General features: G+C 40.3%; 2 protein-coding genes across 2 annotated transcripts; both read left to right on the top strand.

The window, feature by feature from the left end:
* The first annotated feature begins 677 nt into the window (after nucleotides 1-677).
* LOC108665262 (cytochrome P450 2L1) lies at nucleotides 678-4,163 on the top strand. Its single transcript, XM_047883151.1, has 6 exons — nucleotides 678-693; nucleotides 2,646-2,779; nucleotides 2,906-3,127; nucleotides 3,241-3,443; nucleotides 3,705-3,822; nucleotides 3,942-4,163. The coding sequence occupies exons 3-6, from the start codon at nucleotides 2,980-2,982 to the stop codon at nucleotides 4,103-4,105; spliced, it is 633 nt and encodes a 210-aa protein (XP_047739107.1). The 5' UTR covers nucleotides 678-693; nucleotides 2,646-2,779; nucleotides 2,906-2,979; the 3' UTR covers nucleotides 4,106-4,163.
* Nucleotides 4,164-4,362: 199 nt separating this feature from the next.
* Nucleotides 4,363-6,081, top strand: LOC108665261 (cytochrome P450 2L1-like). Its single transcript, XM_018151997.2, has 3 exons — nucleotides 4,363-4,504; nucleotides 4,674-4,818; nucleotides 5,137-6,081. The coding sequence occupies exons 1-3, from the start codon at nucleotides 4,436-4,438 to the stop codon at nucleotides 5,319-5,321; spliced, it is 399 nt and encodes a 132-aa protein (XP_018007486.1). The 5' UTR covers nucleotides 4,363-4,435; the 3' UTR covers nucleotides 5,322-6,081.
* The last annotated feature ends 5,648 nt before the right edge of the window (nucleotides 6,082-11,729 follow it).

The following is an 11,729-nucleotide window of genomic DNA, read 5'->3' as shown; positions in this document are numbered from 1 at the left end:
TTATGAAAAAAATGCTCTATTGTGCTCGCCATGTCCGTCCGTCCGTGACTTCACGTTTTCGTCGACGAGAAAATGCGCTATCTGTCATTCACTACAGTGAGGACTGATCGAGTCATATTTTTTCCTTCTCAAAGTTTTTAAATAAAATACTTAAAAGTATGTACAGTCTCCGTTCAGCTGTGGTCGAGAGAGGACGCTTGTGGTCCCAATTTTCTAAATTTTTAACTTTTTACTGTGCCGTTTTCGGAACTCTTTTCGCATTTTTTTTATGATCCGTGCCAGAGAATAACCGAATTTCAGTTCAGTTCAGTGACTGTCTCTTATACACATCTANGTCCGTCCGTGACTTCACGTTTTCGTCGACGAGAAAATGCGCTGTCACTCACTACAGTGAGGACTGATCGAGTCATATTTTTTCCTTCTCAAAGTTCTTTAAATAATATACTGAAAATTATGTTCAAGTTTATTAGTATATGTTATTGGATCCTTTTTGAATTAGAAGGTACCGAATAAATAGGAGAAAAAAAATAATTTATAGAAATTCCATTTATATACTTTTTTCTTAATAGCAATTCCATCAAGTAGGGTCGTACGGCTGGCCGGTGTTGGGCGCGCTGCCGTCCGGGAAGTTGACGTTGTCAGACCATTTGAAGAACGTGAGCGTGCGACGGTGCGATACGGAAATATCTTTACGTGAGTGACTCCTGTGGTGAGAAGTGCAATAAACGGTAATTTGAAATATTATCACGAAATATTATTGAAGTAGTATCACAAAATGGTAATGAAATATTATCTACGTAGTTTCTCCAAAACACCAGCAACAACATTTCAAGCTAAAGAGGCCAATTAACAGATTTGATATCTGATAAGCTGAACATTGGCGCCCTAAGGCTTCATTAAGCATGTTAAAGGGAGCTTTAGCACCCTTTAAACCTCTTTTTTAAAGATAATGTGGCCTCTACACCAGTTTGTATAGATAATCATACAACCATTCTGTCCATTCATTATTAAGCTTATTACGAACATAAATCTTGAGGCATTCACCTCCTCTGTCCTTAAATCAAAGAAGCTTTGCCGGCCTGTTCTTAAAACCTGGAGCTTAGCTCCCTCTGTTCTCAAATAAGATGGCTTATCCACACTGTTCTAAAAATATGTGGGTTTAGCCGCCTTCCAGTCGAATTTCGGATTCCACTCAGGGTCGCCCTAGGCTCCATCAACTCGGCTTAGAGGTGAATCAGGTGCAAATCGACTACATATCCTATTCGGTTGGAAATTAGGAGGTTATTGCGAGAGTCGATGTTCATTTTTAAATTTTTTTCATTAAGAAAATACTGCTGACAAATTAAATATAATGTGGCCTCTACACAAGTTTGAATAAATAATCGTACAACCATTCAATATAACACTTAATATGAGCATGAATCTTGAGGCATTCATCTCCTCTGTCCGTAATTCAGAGAGAATCTCCCACCTGTCTTTAAAAAAGCTGGAACTTAGCCCCCTGTCCTTAAAGTCTGGGGCACACTCCCCTGTCCTTAAAACCTCCAGGCACAGCCACCTCTGTTCTCAAAACTTTATGGCTTGGCCACACTGTCTTTAAAATCTGTGGGTTTAGCCCCTTGTCCTTAAAATCTGGGAACCTAGCCTCTCTCTTCCTTTAAACTTGGTGGCATAGCCGGGTAGCCTCTCTGTTCTTAAAACCTGTTGGTTTAGCCCCCTTGTCGTTAAAATCTGGGAGCTTAGTCCGCTCTGTCCATAAAACCTCGGTCTTAGTCACTTCTGTTTGTAAAAACCTGGGGGCTTAGCCCTCCCTTTGTAATTAACTTGGAGGTTTAGCTCTAACGACGTTCGATGGAGTAGGCGCGCCGCTACTGCCAGTACAACACAAAGACTGCGCGTGATCTGAAAAGTAATTCAGATTGTTTTTTTCACTTTCGAAACATAATTCAGTGCGTAAAGGGTTAAAGTCTGGGGCACACTCCCTCTGTCCTTAAAATTTCCAGGTTCAGCCTCCTCTGTTCTCAAAACTTCCAGGCTCTAAAGTTCCAGGCTCTGTTCCAGGCTCAGCCCCCATGTCTTTAAAATCTTGGGCTTAGCCACCTCTTTCCTTAGTACCTGGCGCTTAGCCCCTCTTTCTTCAAAACCTGGAGGTTTAGGCCTCACTGCTCTTGAAAACTGATGCTTAGCCCCTCTGTATTTAAAACCCGAGAGGTTTAGCCCACAATGCCCACCTGTTCTTGAAAGCTGGGGCCTAGCCCACCTGTCCCTGAGAACTGGGGCTGAGCCCTTCTGTCTTTAAAACCGAGAGGATTAGCCCACCTGTTTTAAGTGATTTTGAAAGCTGGGGGTTTAGCCCCATGTCCTTAAGCCTAGTGATACCCCGGTAAGCACTATTGGTATCCTCTTTAACTCATTGAATCAGGCACAAAGCCTATGCTTTCTCTAGCCTCTAGATTTATTTAGCAGAATCTTGAGCTCTTAGGTTAATCAATTCACTCTCATATAACTCATGGATACGATTTTACTGTACAGTTATATTATGTTATACTAGTTGAGGTTAGCATCATTCCCAGTAAATAGTTTTCAAGAAACGAATAATCAAATGCAGCATGCGGAAGGTTCTTTCTAACACGTCATCTTCACAGCACGAAATGGGGCGCTTATCCTATCGTCGTTCTTACCGAATGCAGTCTCATCAGGAAAGCCTTTCAACATCCAAGCTTTCATGGGAGGCCTGACTTCTTGTCATTCAGAATAGTGCAGCAGTATGAAAAGAGGGGTAAGCGAGTGTAGTCTAATGGCATCATTAACTGATATAGTTGGCATATAAAACATATTCTTTCGATATAAGTAACTTGCTCCTCTAATTTTCAGAGGAGCATCTAACGTTTGTTAACTATTACAGGAGTGGCTTTAACGGACGGGCTGTTGTGGTCAGAGAACCGACATTTTTTCCTCACTCAACTGCGGAACCTGGGCATGGGTAAGACTTTCCTCGGGGACGCCATAGAAGATGAGGCGTCGCTGCTGATGGACCATCTCGAGAAGAACTGCCTCGATAAACCTGTAGTCATAGACAGCGCTCTCAACACGGCAATTATCAACGTACTATGGCTGATGTTTACAAGTAAGATGCAGAGTAACTGTAATGCTGCCTTTCAGAATTCGTTTGCCCTTTTGTAAATCGTGCTTGACCTATACAAGTCATCTAACAAGTACTGCATTTTAAAATCTATGCAGGTAAGCGATACGACGTGGGTGACCCTGAAATAGTGCAATATGTTCAAGTCCTGGATATAATGCTGCGCGTTACTCGGAAGAAAATCTTTCTGCTTGATGTTATTCCTGTGTTGCCAAAAATCCTACCTACGTTCATCCTCAACTCGTTATTCGACTTCGATGTGGGAGAAAATTACTTTAAAGAGCTGACCAAAATGTCTGAGGTAAAAGCAAAATGATCGATTTCGAGTTTGCAATGATTGTTTGACTAAAATGGATCTTAAAATGCTTCCAGTTCTCGTGAGCGAAAACATCTATTTCTATATCTTCACTTGTGCAATGCAAACATTGTGGCCTAGCTGATAATTTTAAAACTTTCTTCTGCTTTATTATTACCTTATACGAAGAGGATGAAAGAGGACCAGAAGAAAGAGAAAGAATACCTTATATTGCATTAATTGATTTGCGATCTCTAATTCCGACAGAATAAAATTCGAGAACATTTGACATCCCTAGACCCAGACAACCCACGCGACATCATAGATTACTACCTCCTGGAAAAAACTGAACGCGACTCCAATGGCTTCCTCACTCATTTCGATGGTGAGTATTGCGTGTCTCCCTGTCCGCAAGAAAGGACAAAACGACATTTTAAGTAATTACTGTGATAAAATTTGCGGTATATACTATCCATTGCATTAAATAGCAAAGATTACTTGCAGCTCAGCAGCTGTGCGGCATGATGAATGACGCATTTATAGCTGGCTTGGACACGACCGCCTCCACCCTGCGCTGGATGATGCTCTACCTAACCATCTATCCTGACGTTAGCATGCCTTCTTGCGCTTCACTGCTGACAATACAAATAGAGTTTTATCACCAGTGAAGAGGCGTATCTCATCGTGTGAATCATTTTCAACCATAAGGGTTTTGCAAAGTTATTCAGTCAATATTAGCGATCTTAACTTTAAATATATGCAAATAATCACAAGAAATTTAGCATGTCTTATAAAGATATGGTGAATTTTTGTGGTATTTTCTTTGCTTTTAAATTCCTGGTTAACTTGCGATTCAAGCAAACAAGTGATTTTAACATTGTAACACAATAAGACTAAATGGTAAAAAGACATAATACCATAGTAAAACATAATAATATTATGGTCGCAGTTTAGCGTATATAGAAGCGCTGGTGCTGGACGTGTTGAGACGAAGCTCCATGATGCCGCTGCTGCTCATCCATCGCGCCACAGATGACGTCGAATTCGAGGGCTATACCATACCACAGGTTCTTAACAATATATAAAGAACATAAATTTTAGCACTTTTCCCTTTGTTCATTTTAATTATATTTGAACATATATATGAATGTAAAATTTTACAATTGACAATGAAGCATTGAATGTTCAGTGTTTTCATTGTATTGAAATAAATTAATTTTAACAATTATATGCCAGAACACTTTGCTGATAGCGTGCAGCGAAATCGGCCACAGAGATAAATCCTTCTGGCAAAAGCCTGACCAACTTTACCCTGAACATTTCCTGGACGAAAATGGGAAGCTTGACAGCGATAAGGAAAATTTCACCCCCTTCTCAGTCGGTAAATTTTTATTACCTCATGTTGGACATCGCAATTTTTCTTATTTTTAAGCTCTGGTTTTGTTTATATTGACTTATATACGTTGTAATTATTAATTTAATTCGAAACATTCAATTTATCACTGTTCGAAAAACGGTGGAAAAACGGTCGGTCTACCGATGTTTTTGCCGATGGCCGGTCTTTCCTTGAAATTCGACAATGATCGGCTCGGGTTCATTTGCCGGCCCGACCGTTTTTTCAACGTTTTTTTTTCGAACGGTCTTGTGTCTAAACTAACTAAATTCTAACTAACTTGGTGCAAACAAACAATATCGACAGGCCGACGTAAATGTCCGGGAGAGTCTTTTGCCCGCATGCAACTTTTCCTTTTCACGGCGGCCCTCTTGCACCGATTCAAGCTCGAAGCTGCGACGACCACTGCGCTGAAATCAGAATCTGATCCTGCCACGAGCATTATTAACAGACCAGATAGATTTGAATTGGTGCTTAGAAGGAGAGACTAAGCCGTTTGTGTGGGCACCAAACATTACACACTGCATGTCTGGGAGTATAATCGCAAGTTAACTTTCACTTTAATTGTCTGGAATGGGTACAAAACATTGGCATTTATGCATTTTAAATAGAAGTAAAGTGGGAGCCCTACAGTCTTGTCCGTTGGGATACTCCTAAATGAGATCTGTCTCTGGGGTTGTACTTTTCAAGTTCACTATGTACAGTTAGCTGTCTAATAAAGTACACTTGGGCGCGGTGATTTCTCGTTCGTCACTCCTGGGTTTAGCTTGAAAAATTCATCCGTAAGTGTTTGGCTGACAGTGTTGCGAACTCTTGAACTATTATATTCTATATTAGCATGTTTTTTTTAACAGGTCTCTAGCAAATATTTTGATCAGCGTTGACAAGGGGGAGGCATTGCAAGTAGGGCTACCTTCACATGTAGCCACCAGATGGGTCGTGCGTGGCTCCTTAATCGAGCATGTTTCATATTTGGTCTCTTAAATCAATTAATATACCAGTACCAAGACGCTCTACAGCAAGAAATTTGCGAGTAAAAATTGTACCGACGTTAAAATTTGTTATTGTAGGCAAGTCATTATTTGTACGTGCAGATGGGGCATAATATTACATAAATTCTCATTTGTTTGCAAGTTTTTATGATGGTAAAATAATGTCTACTGATAGTAAATTTCACTCATATTAATGTGCATTCACTGTGATTAAAAACTACATTGACGTTGCATGAGAATATTTTGCAGATAAAATATTGAAATGTAAAGTTTTTTATTCCTTGTTATTAAACCTAAATCTAAAGCTGGTCAATAATTAAGGCTGACAAGTTATTTGCATTTTAAACGAATTTTGGAGTTATGTTCTTCAAGCCTTCCTTTTATCTGACCAAACACTAGTATTTTTCTATCCAACCCAACAAACATCCTACATTGTAATACACTGGCTTGAACGGCTTGTAATAAGTTTATCATTATTGAATACAGAGATGTTACTATAGGGACGCACTAAAAAAATAATGTAGGTCCTTCCTTCAGTCACAGTGGCAATAATATTTCTGAAGAATCCTTATTACTGATTAAATATCAGCATGCGACTAACGTAGAGACGTACCAAACTTCCATAAGAAACGATGACCGATCGAAGTGGCAATTATTGCACGAATAAAATTTTGAATTACCCTTTCGGCAGCACGCGCAATTTATATAATCAATAAGACAGATACAGAAGTAGATGAATGAGCGATAGTAGATGTAGCTGCTGACGTAGATGCCTACATCACCTGGAGTACCTCATTAACAGACGTATGTGTCCTTGCGGTCAGGCTGGCATCTGCGCTTCATTCAGATGCGACAAGACCTTAATTGGGCAGGAAATAAACCCCACGTAATATATTCAAATACTGACTCAACATTGTGCTGTTTTAAATTATTTGAAGTGTCTCTTGGGCTTCGTTCTACTTCTTGACGAAGAGTCAAATGGTAAAAATTTATGTGTATTTTTTATTAGAGGGGGAAATTCAATCACAAGCGCAAAAAAGTTTTACCTAAATTTTTTGAAGACTACAGTCTGCGTCACACTTACGGCAGGCAAGGATAGAGTTGAATTAAACGAATTTACCGAGGTATTACCATGAGCTTTGCATACATTTATTATAAAAAAATGTCAAGCAGCGTTTTAAACAGAACAGTAATTCATCTACAAGTACATTTCAATCATATTATGCTGAAACCTGTTGCACCTGAAAATCGTTCGAGAAAACTGCTAAACATGTTGCAGCGTTAGAACGGCCAAATAAGAATTCAACCTAAATTCAACCGAAACCTTCCATTTAAATAAAACAGGTAAAAAGCATTAACTATAGACAACATTAACCTACAATTGAGGCTGTATAAAAATTTAATTGCGATTTTCCCCACCGCGAGTTTTTTACCGTCGCGAAAAGGACGATTACTCGGCCATGTAAGCTGTCGCGCGTCTGCAGATCGATTGCCTATACTTTCAAAAAAAGTTAAGAGATCGTAAGTTCATCAGCCAATCATTGACGGCGTTTCAGGCAAAATCCATCAATCATAGACAAGAAAATAGAGCGTAAGTACTTACGTTAACTTAGCGAGGTTTGAAAGTATGGCCCCAGTTGGACGAGGAAGTATTGGCTCATGCTAGCGTCAAGCAGCCTGACACGCTAATAATATAGAGCAAATCTAGTACAATTTCCGATAATTTATTTGTAATTAGAAGAGATGGATCCTAAGAACAAATAATGTTTCTGTAATATGAAATCATTAAAGAATGAACCGCATTTATCAATCATCTCAAATAATGCTTTCAAGTATGTGCAGCAAATTGAAAGTTGTTTATAGCAACCGAAAACAACGTGCACCCAAATTAATTATTCAATATCATGAATTTTATCTGTTATTCTATTTTTTTAATTATACAATGCTTCGTATTGCTTGCAAAGTCTAAGCTCATTCAAGCATGCAAGAGGAACTTTTTTTGTCAGTTATTATCAAGTTTTTACCCTCAGTGCCCTGCGCGTTGTGAATGCGGCCTCAAGCATCTAACGCCCTTTGTCTGGCACCTTCTGCATTGCACCGCAATTACGGAGGTACTGGTAGCCGAACCTGTGCGTTGGAAATAATTGAAGCTTTTTTCGAACAGCTTGAATTTATTGACACCTTCAAAAGTCCTCCGGAAAGTTTTTGGAAGCAGTTTTGCCAAGCCTTCTGAACTAAATTACCTTTTTCTCAAATTCGCCTGTTACTTTTTTCTACCTCTTTTTAGGTAATGCAACATTCATCATTTATACATATAAATAATTATAGGAGAAATTAAAACGAGGATAATATAAAAATAACGAAGTAATAATAATATGAAGAAATGATGCGATAAGTGATCGGATAGCTAAAGTGTAGAGTTTGCTTGAAAAGTGATGGTGCCCACACAAGTATTGAATAATATAACATGTTTCTTTTCTTATTACTGATCGATAACTGTGTAATTAAAGATTATCAGTCATTTTCGCAGCTACTATCATGCATATTTTCGTGTTAGCTCTGTTATGCTATTTCAAAAGGAAGCCTCCATCGATGCAATCGAGTGATTCCAATAAGCAATGAACGCTTATTTATAAAAACAGATAAAATAACAAACGTGTTCTTTTGGCGCCTATTATTTCAAGTGGAATTAAAGGTAGTTTTGATTAACAGCAACATGTATGCCGGTTATTTTCGTCTCACCCGGGTGAAAATTTACACTGAAATCTCCATTGACCCTTATTTTGTTATTCACAATGAAGCTTTATTAAAGCTTCATGTACTAGTATTATAGAGCTGTAGATATAAAAACATGAACAATTAATTAAGTTACTTTTATTTATGATTAAGGATCGTTTTAATACAGATTGTTGTAACTCGGTTCGGACGAAGAGTCTGTGTTTTGTATGTTATCGCTTAGGCTCGTCAATGGCTGTTAAGTGATGCACGTTGACGTGGGAACGCAGAGGACGCCTGTCGAAGACAAACACTGCATGCCGTGCATAGAATGGACTATCATGATCTCTTCCCTCAAGAACGTAGCCTATAACACTTCTTGACTGTAACATTATCAGCCACAAGCCACCAGACAGAACACATCCATTGAATTAGATCAATCAGCCCCCAGGAAAGTAGCCTGGCGTAGTATGGCCCAGCATCGTCTGCCAATACGCGAAAAAATTTTACACCATCCGGACGGAGCGCGAAGGAGCCTTGCAGTGATTATGATACCCGGCATCGACCCATCCGTATCTGTCCCGTGTGTCGAACCAGCCTATGGTCGAACGGGCACTCGTCGTAGGACGATAAATTTTGAAATATAACTCTGCTAATCATCTATTTCAATCATCTAATTCAATGGATGTGATCGGTCTGGTGGCTTGCGGCTGATAATGTTACTGTCAATGAGTGTAATAGGCTACGTTCTGGGGGGAGGGATCATGATAGTCCATTCGAAGCACGGCAGTGGTGTTCTCCGACAGACGTCCCGGCACTCTCACATTCGCTCACAACCCTAATATAATTTCGTTCATTATTAATATTGCGTCGGCCCGACTTTCTGACTGTCGTTATCGCTCTTCTTTCATTCCGACGCATTACTTGAAACCGCAATTGAACGGAGTTTTACTCGGCCCATTCTCAATTGAGCCGCCTGTCTCAACGGGCGTTTTTGGAGTAACGCATTGACCATGCGATCGATGGCCTACAAAGATAAGCCCAAGATTCATCTCCGTTGCTGTAGTCCGCCACTTCTTCTTTGCCAAGATCATGGACTGTCTACTACTTAAATCAAAAACCATGGCTGTATGCGTCACCGTGTGGCGGTCCTTGAGAACTACCCTCGACTATGGTGCTGCCACCGACCGGCTAAGCCTTCCGCCTGAACTACCTTGCAAGTTGAATTATGTATTTAATAAGTTTTAACTGGACGGCGACCGATGGGTAAAGAGTCTCGGCGTGTCCGCCACCAGCACAGTGCTCATCCGTTATGATTTTCGGATTTGGCAACCTGCTTAGTCTATTGCGGCATGCCACCCTACGTCTTCTTAGCGACCAAGAACCGATGACGTTATGATTGGGCCCTGCCGAACCATATTTTCTCGTTTCTCTTATGCCATTACATGCTGCACGTGTATTTCCTTCTAGGAGCCCTTTAATGTACAGAACTTTTGATGAAAATGAAGATTAAGCTGTCCAGGTAACGTGTTAGTTCTCCCGCATCATATCAATCGCATAATCAGTATTCTCTGTAAAATTAAAACGTAGAAATTTTCTAAGAGAATTTTAGAATTTTTCTGAGGTTGTCGTTTGGTAGTTATGTCTCTTCCAAAAAGCTGAACAATATTTCGAAATGTCATAGGACAAAATTCAGAAAAGTTCGTAAAGTTACTATATACGAGTGGGCAACATTTATATTTTAGTCATACTTTCAAAGGCTATTGACGTAAGTGTTATTTACTACGTATAGCCTTAAACTCCAAAGGGACTGAAAATATTAAACCCTTTTAATATCCATAAATTACCAGAGTTTGACCAAAGTTTTCCACAAGGACAAATCATTATTTGCACTGTATCATCAAGTATAGTGACCTAACATTAGTGTCCTAATGTTACGAGTTGATCGTAAAGCTGCAGTGTTAGTTCGGACGCACTTTTCAAGTCAACGTAGAAGTATAATTTAAATCTGAAGCAGATTTTATTGCATTCTTAATGGCTCGCATTTCAAATGAAGGCCAAGTTGGTCTCCAATATAAGTTTCTTTTTTTTTTTGAAGACAAGGTGGAAAAAACGAGTCTGACGGAACCTGTAGAACTGGATATTCGGACAGCATCGTGCTAAGCTCCGCTTGTAAAAAGTGGACCAGTTTAAAGTACGTTACGCATTTACGCAGCCGCGCACCACCAAATTTGTGCACCAATCAGCCTTGAAAGGAACGCCTAGCATATTTCCGGATGACCACCAATCAGCCGCGTATTAAGCCATCCGTCGGTAACCAGCCCGTGACATCGTCTTGCTTTAAATATTAGGAGCTTTACGTCACCACATTCTGAAGCGAATAGCCCAGAGAGTAATGGTTATGCATCACTGAACGTTGCATCGATTCATCACTTCATACCCTGACTTTAGCTCGAACTGTAACTTGCGGACAACAGACTGTGACCAACCAGCCCAGGTCGCCTGTGGAACTTCGAGCATCCTGCCGTGCACCACCAGACCGTCACTTTTAGCTCACAGCATTGGGAAAGCATAGTTCTGTTCCAAAATCTATCGTCCTTCGACGAGCGACTTCTACAGCTTCGCTAAATTACGTAACTTTTAGCTCACAGCATCCGAGGTTAGGTTTCAGATAGCATAGTTCTGTTCCAAAATTTATCGTACGACGCGTGGGCGTTCGACCGTAGGCTGATTCGACACACGGGACGGATACGGACGGCTCCGGCGCGCTTCGTCCGGGTGGTGTAAAATTTGTTCGCGTATTGGCAGATGACGCTGGGCTATACGACGTCAGGCTTATTTTCCTGTGGGCTGATTGGTCTAATTCAATGGATGTGATCTGTCTGATGGCGTGTGGCTGATAATGTTACAGTCAAGATGTGTTGTAGGCTACGTTCTTCAGGGAAGGGATCATGATAGTCCATTCGATGCCGGGCAGTGGTTATTTTCCTGTGGGCTGATTGGTCTAATTCTTTGAATGTGATCTGTCTGATGGCGTGCGGCTGATAATGTTACAGTCAAGAAGTGTCGTAGGCTACGTTCTTCAGGGAAGGGATCATGATAGTCCATTCGATACAGGGCAGTGATGGTCTCCGACAGGCGTCCCATTTTATGGTTCTTTCCAACATTCATCCTAATAGTCAGATTTAGTGG

The sequence above is a fragment of the Hyalella azteca genome, unplaced genomic scaffold, assembly GCF_000764305.2.
Source record: "Hyalella azteca isolate HAZT.00-mixed unplaced genomic scaffold, Hazt_2.0.2 contig12152, whole genome shotgun sequence".
Lineage (NCBI taxonomy): Eukaryota > Metazoa > Arthropoda > Malacostraca > Amphipoda > Hyalellidae > Hyalella > Hyalella azteca.
This window is presented reverse-complemented; position numbering and strand designations above follow the sequence as displayed.

Bases quoted from the DNA above. Each gene is read 5' to 3' on its own strand.
- LOC108665261 (XM_018151997.2), top strand. From the start codon at position 4,436: ATGATGCCGCTGCTGCTCATCCATCGCGCCACAGATGACGTCGAATTC. The intron at 4,505-4,673 runs GTTCTTAACAAT...ATTATATGCCAG, and splicing joins AGGGCTATACCATACCACAG to AACACTTTGCTGATAGCGTG. The intron at 4,819-5,136 runs GTAAATTTTTAT...CAATATCGACAG, and splicing joins TTTCACCCCCTTCTCAGTCG to GCCGACGTAAATGTCCGGGA.
- LOC108665262 (XM_047883151.1), top strand. From the start codon at position 2,980: ATGGGTAAGACTTTCCTCGGGGACGCCATAGAAGATGAGGCGTCGCTG. The intron at 3,444-3,704 runs GTAAAAGCAAAA...TAATTCCGACAG, and splicing joins AGCTGACCAAAATGTCTGAG to AATAAAATTCGAGAACATTT. The intron at 3,823-3,941 runs GTGAGTATTGCG...GATTACTTGCAG, and splicing joins CTTCCTCACTCATTTCGATG to CTCAGCAGCTGTGCGGCATG.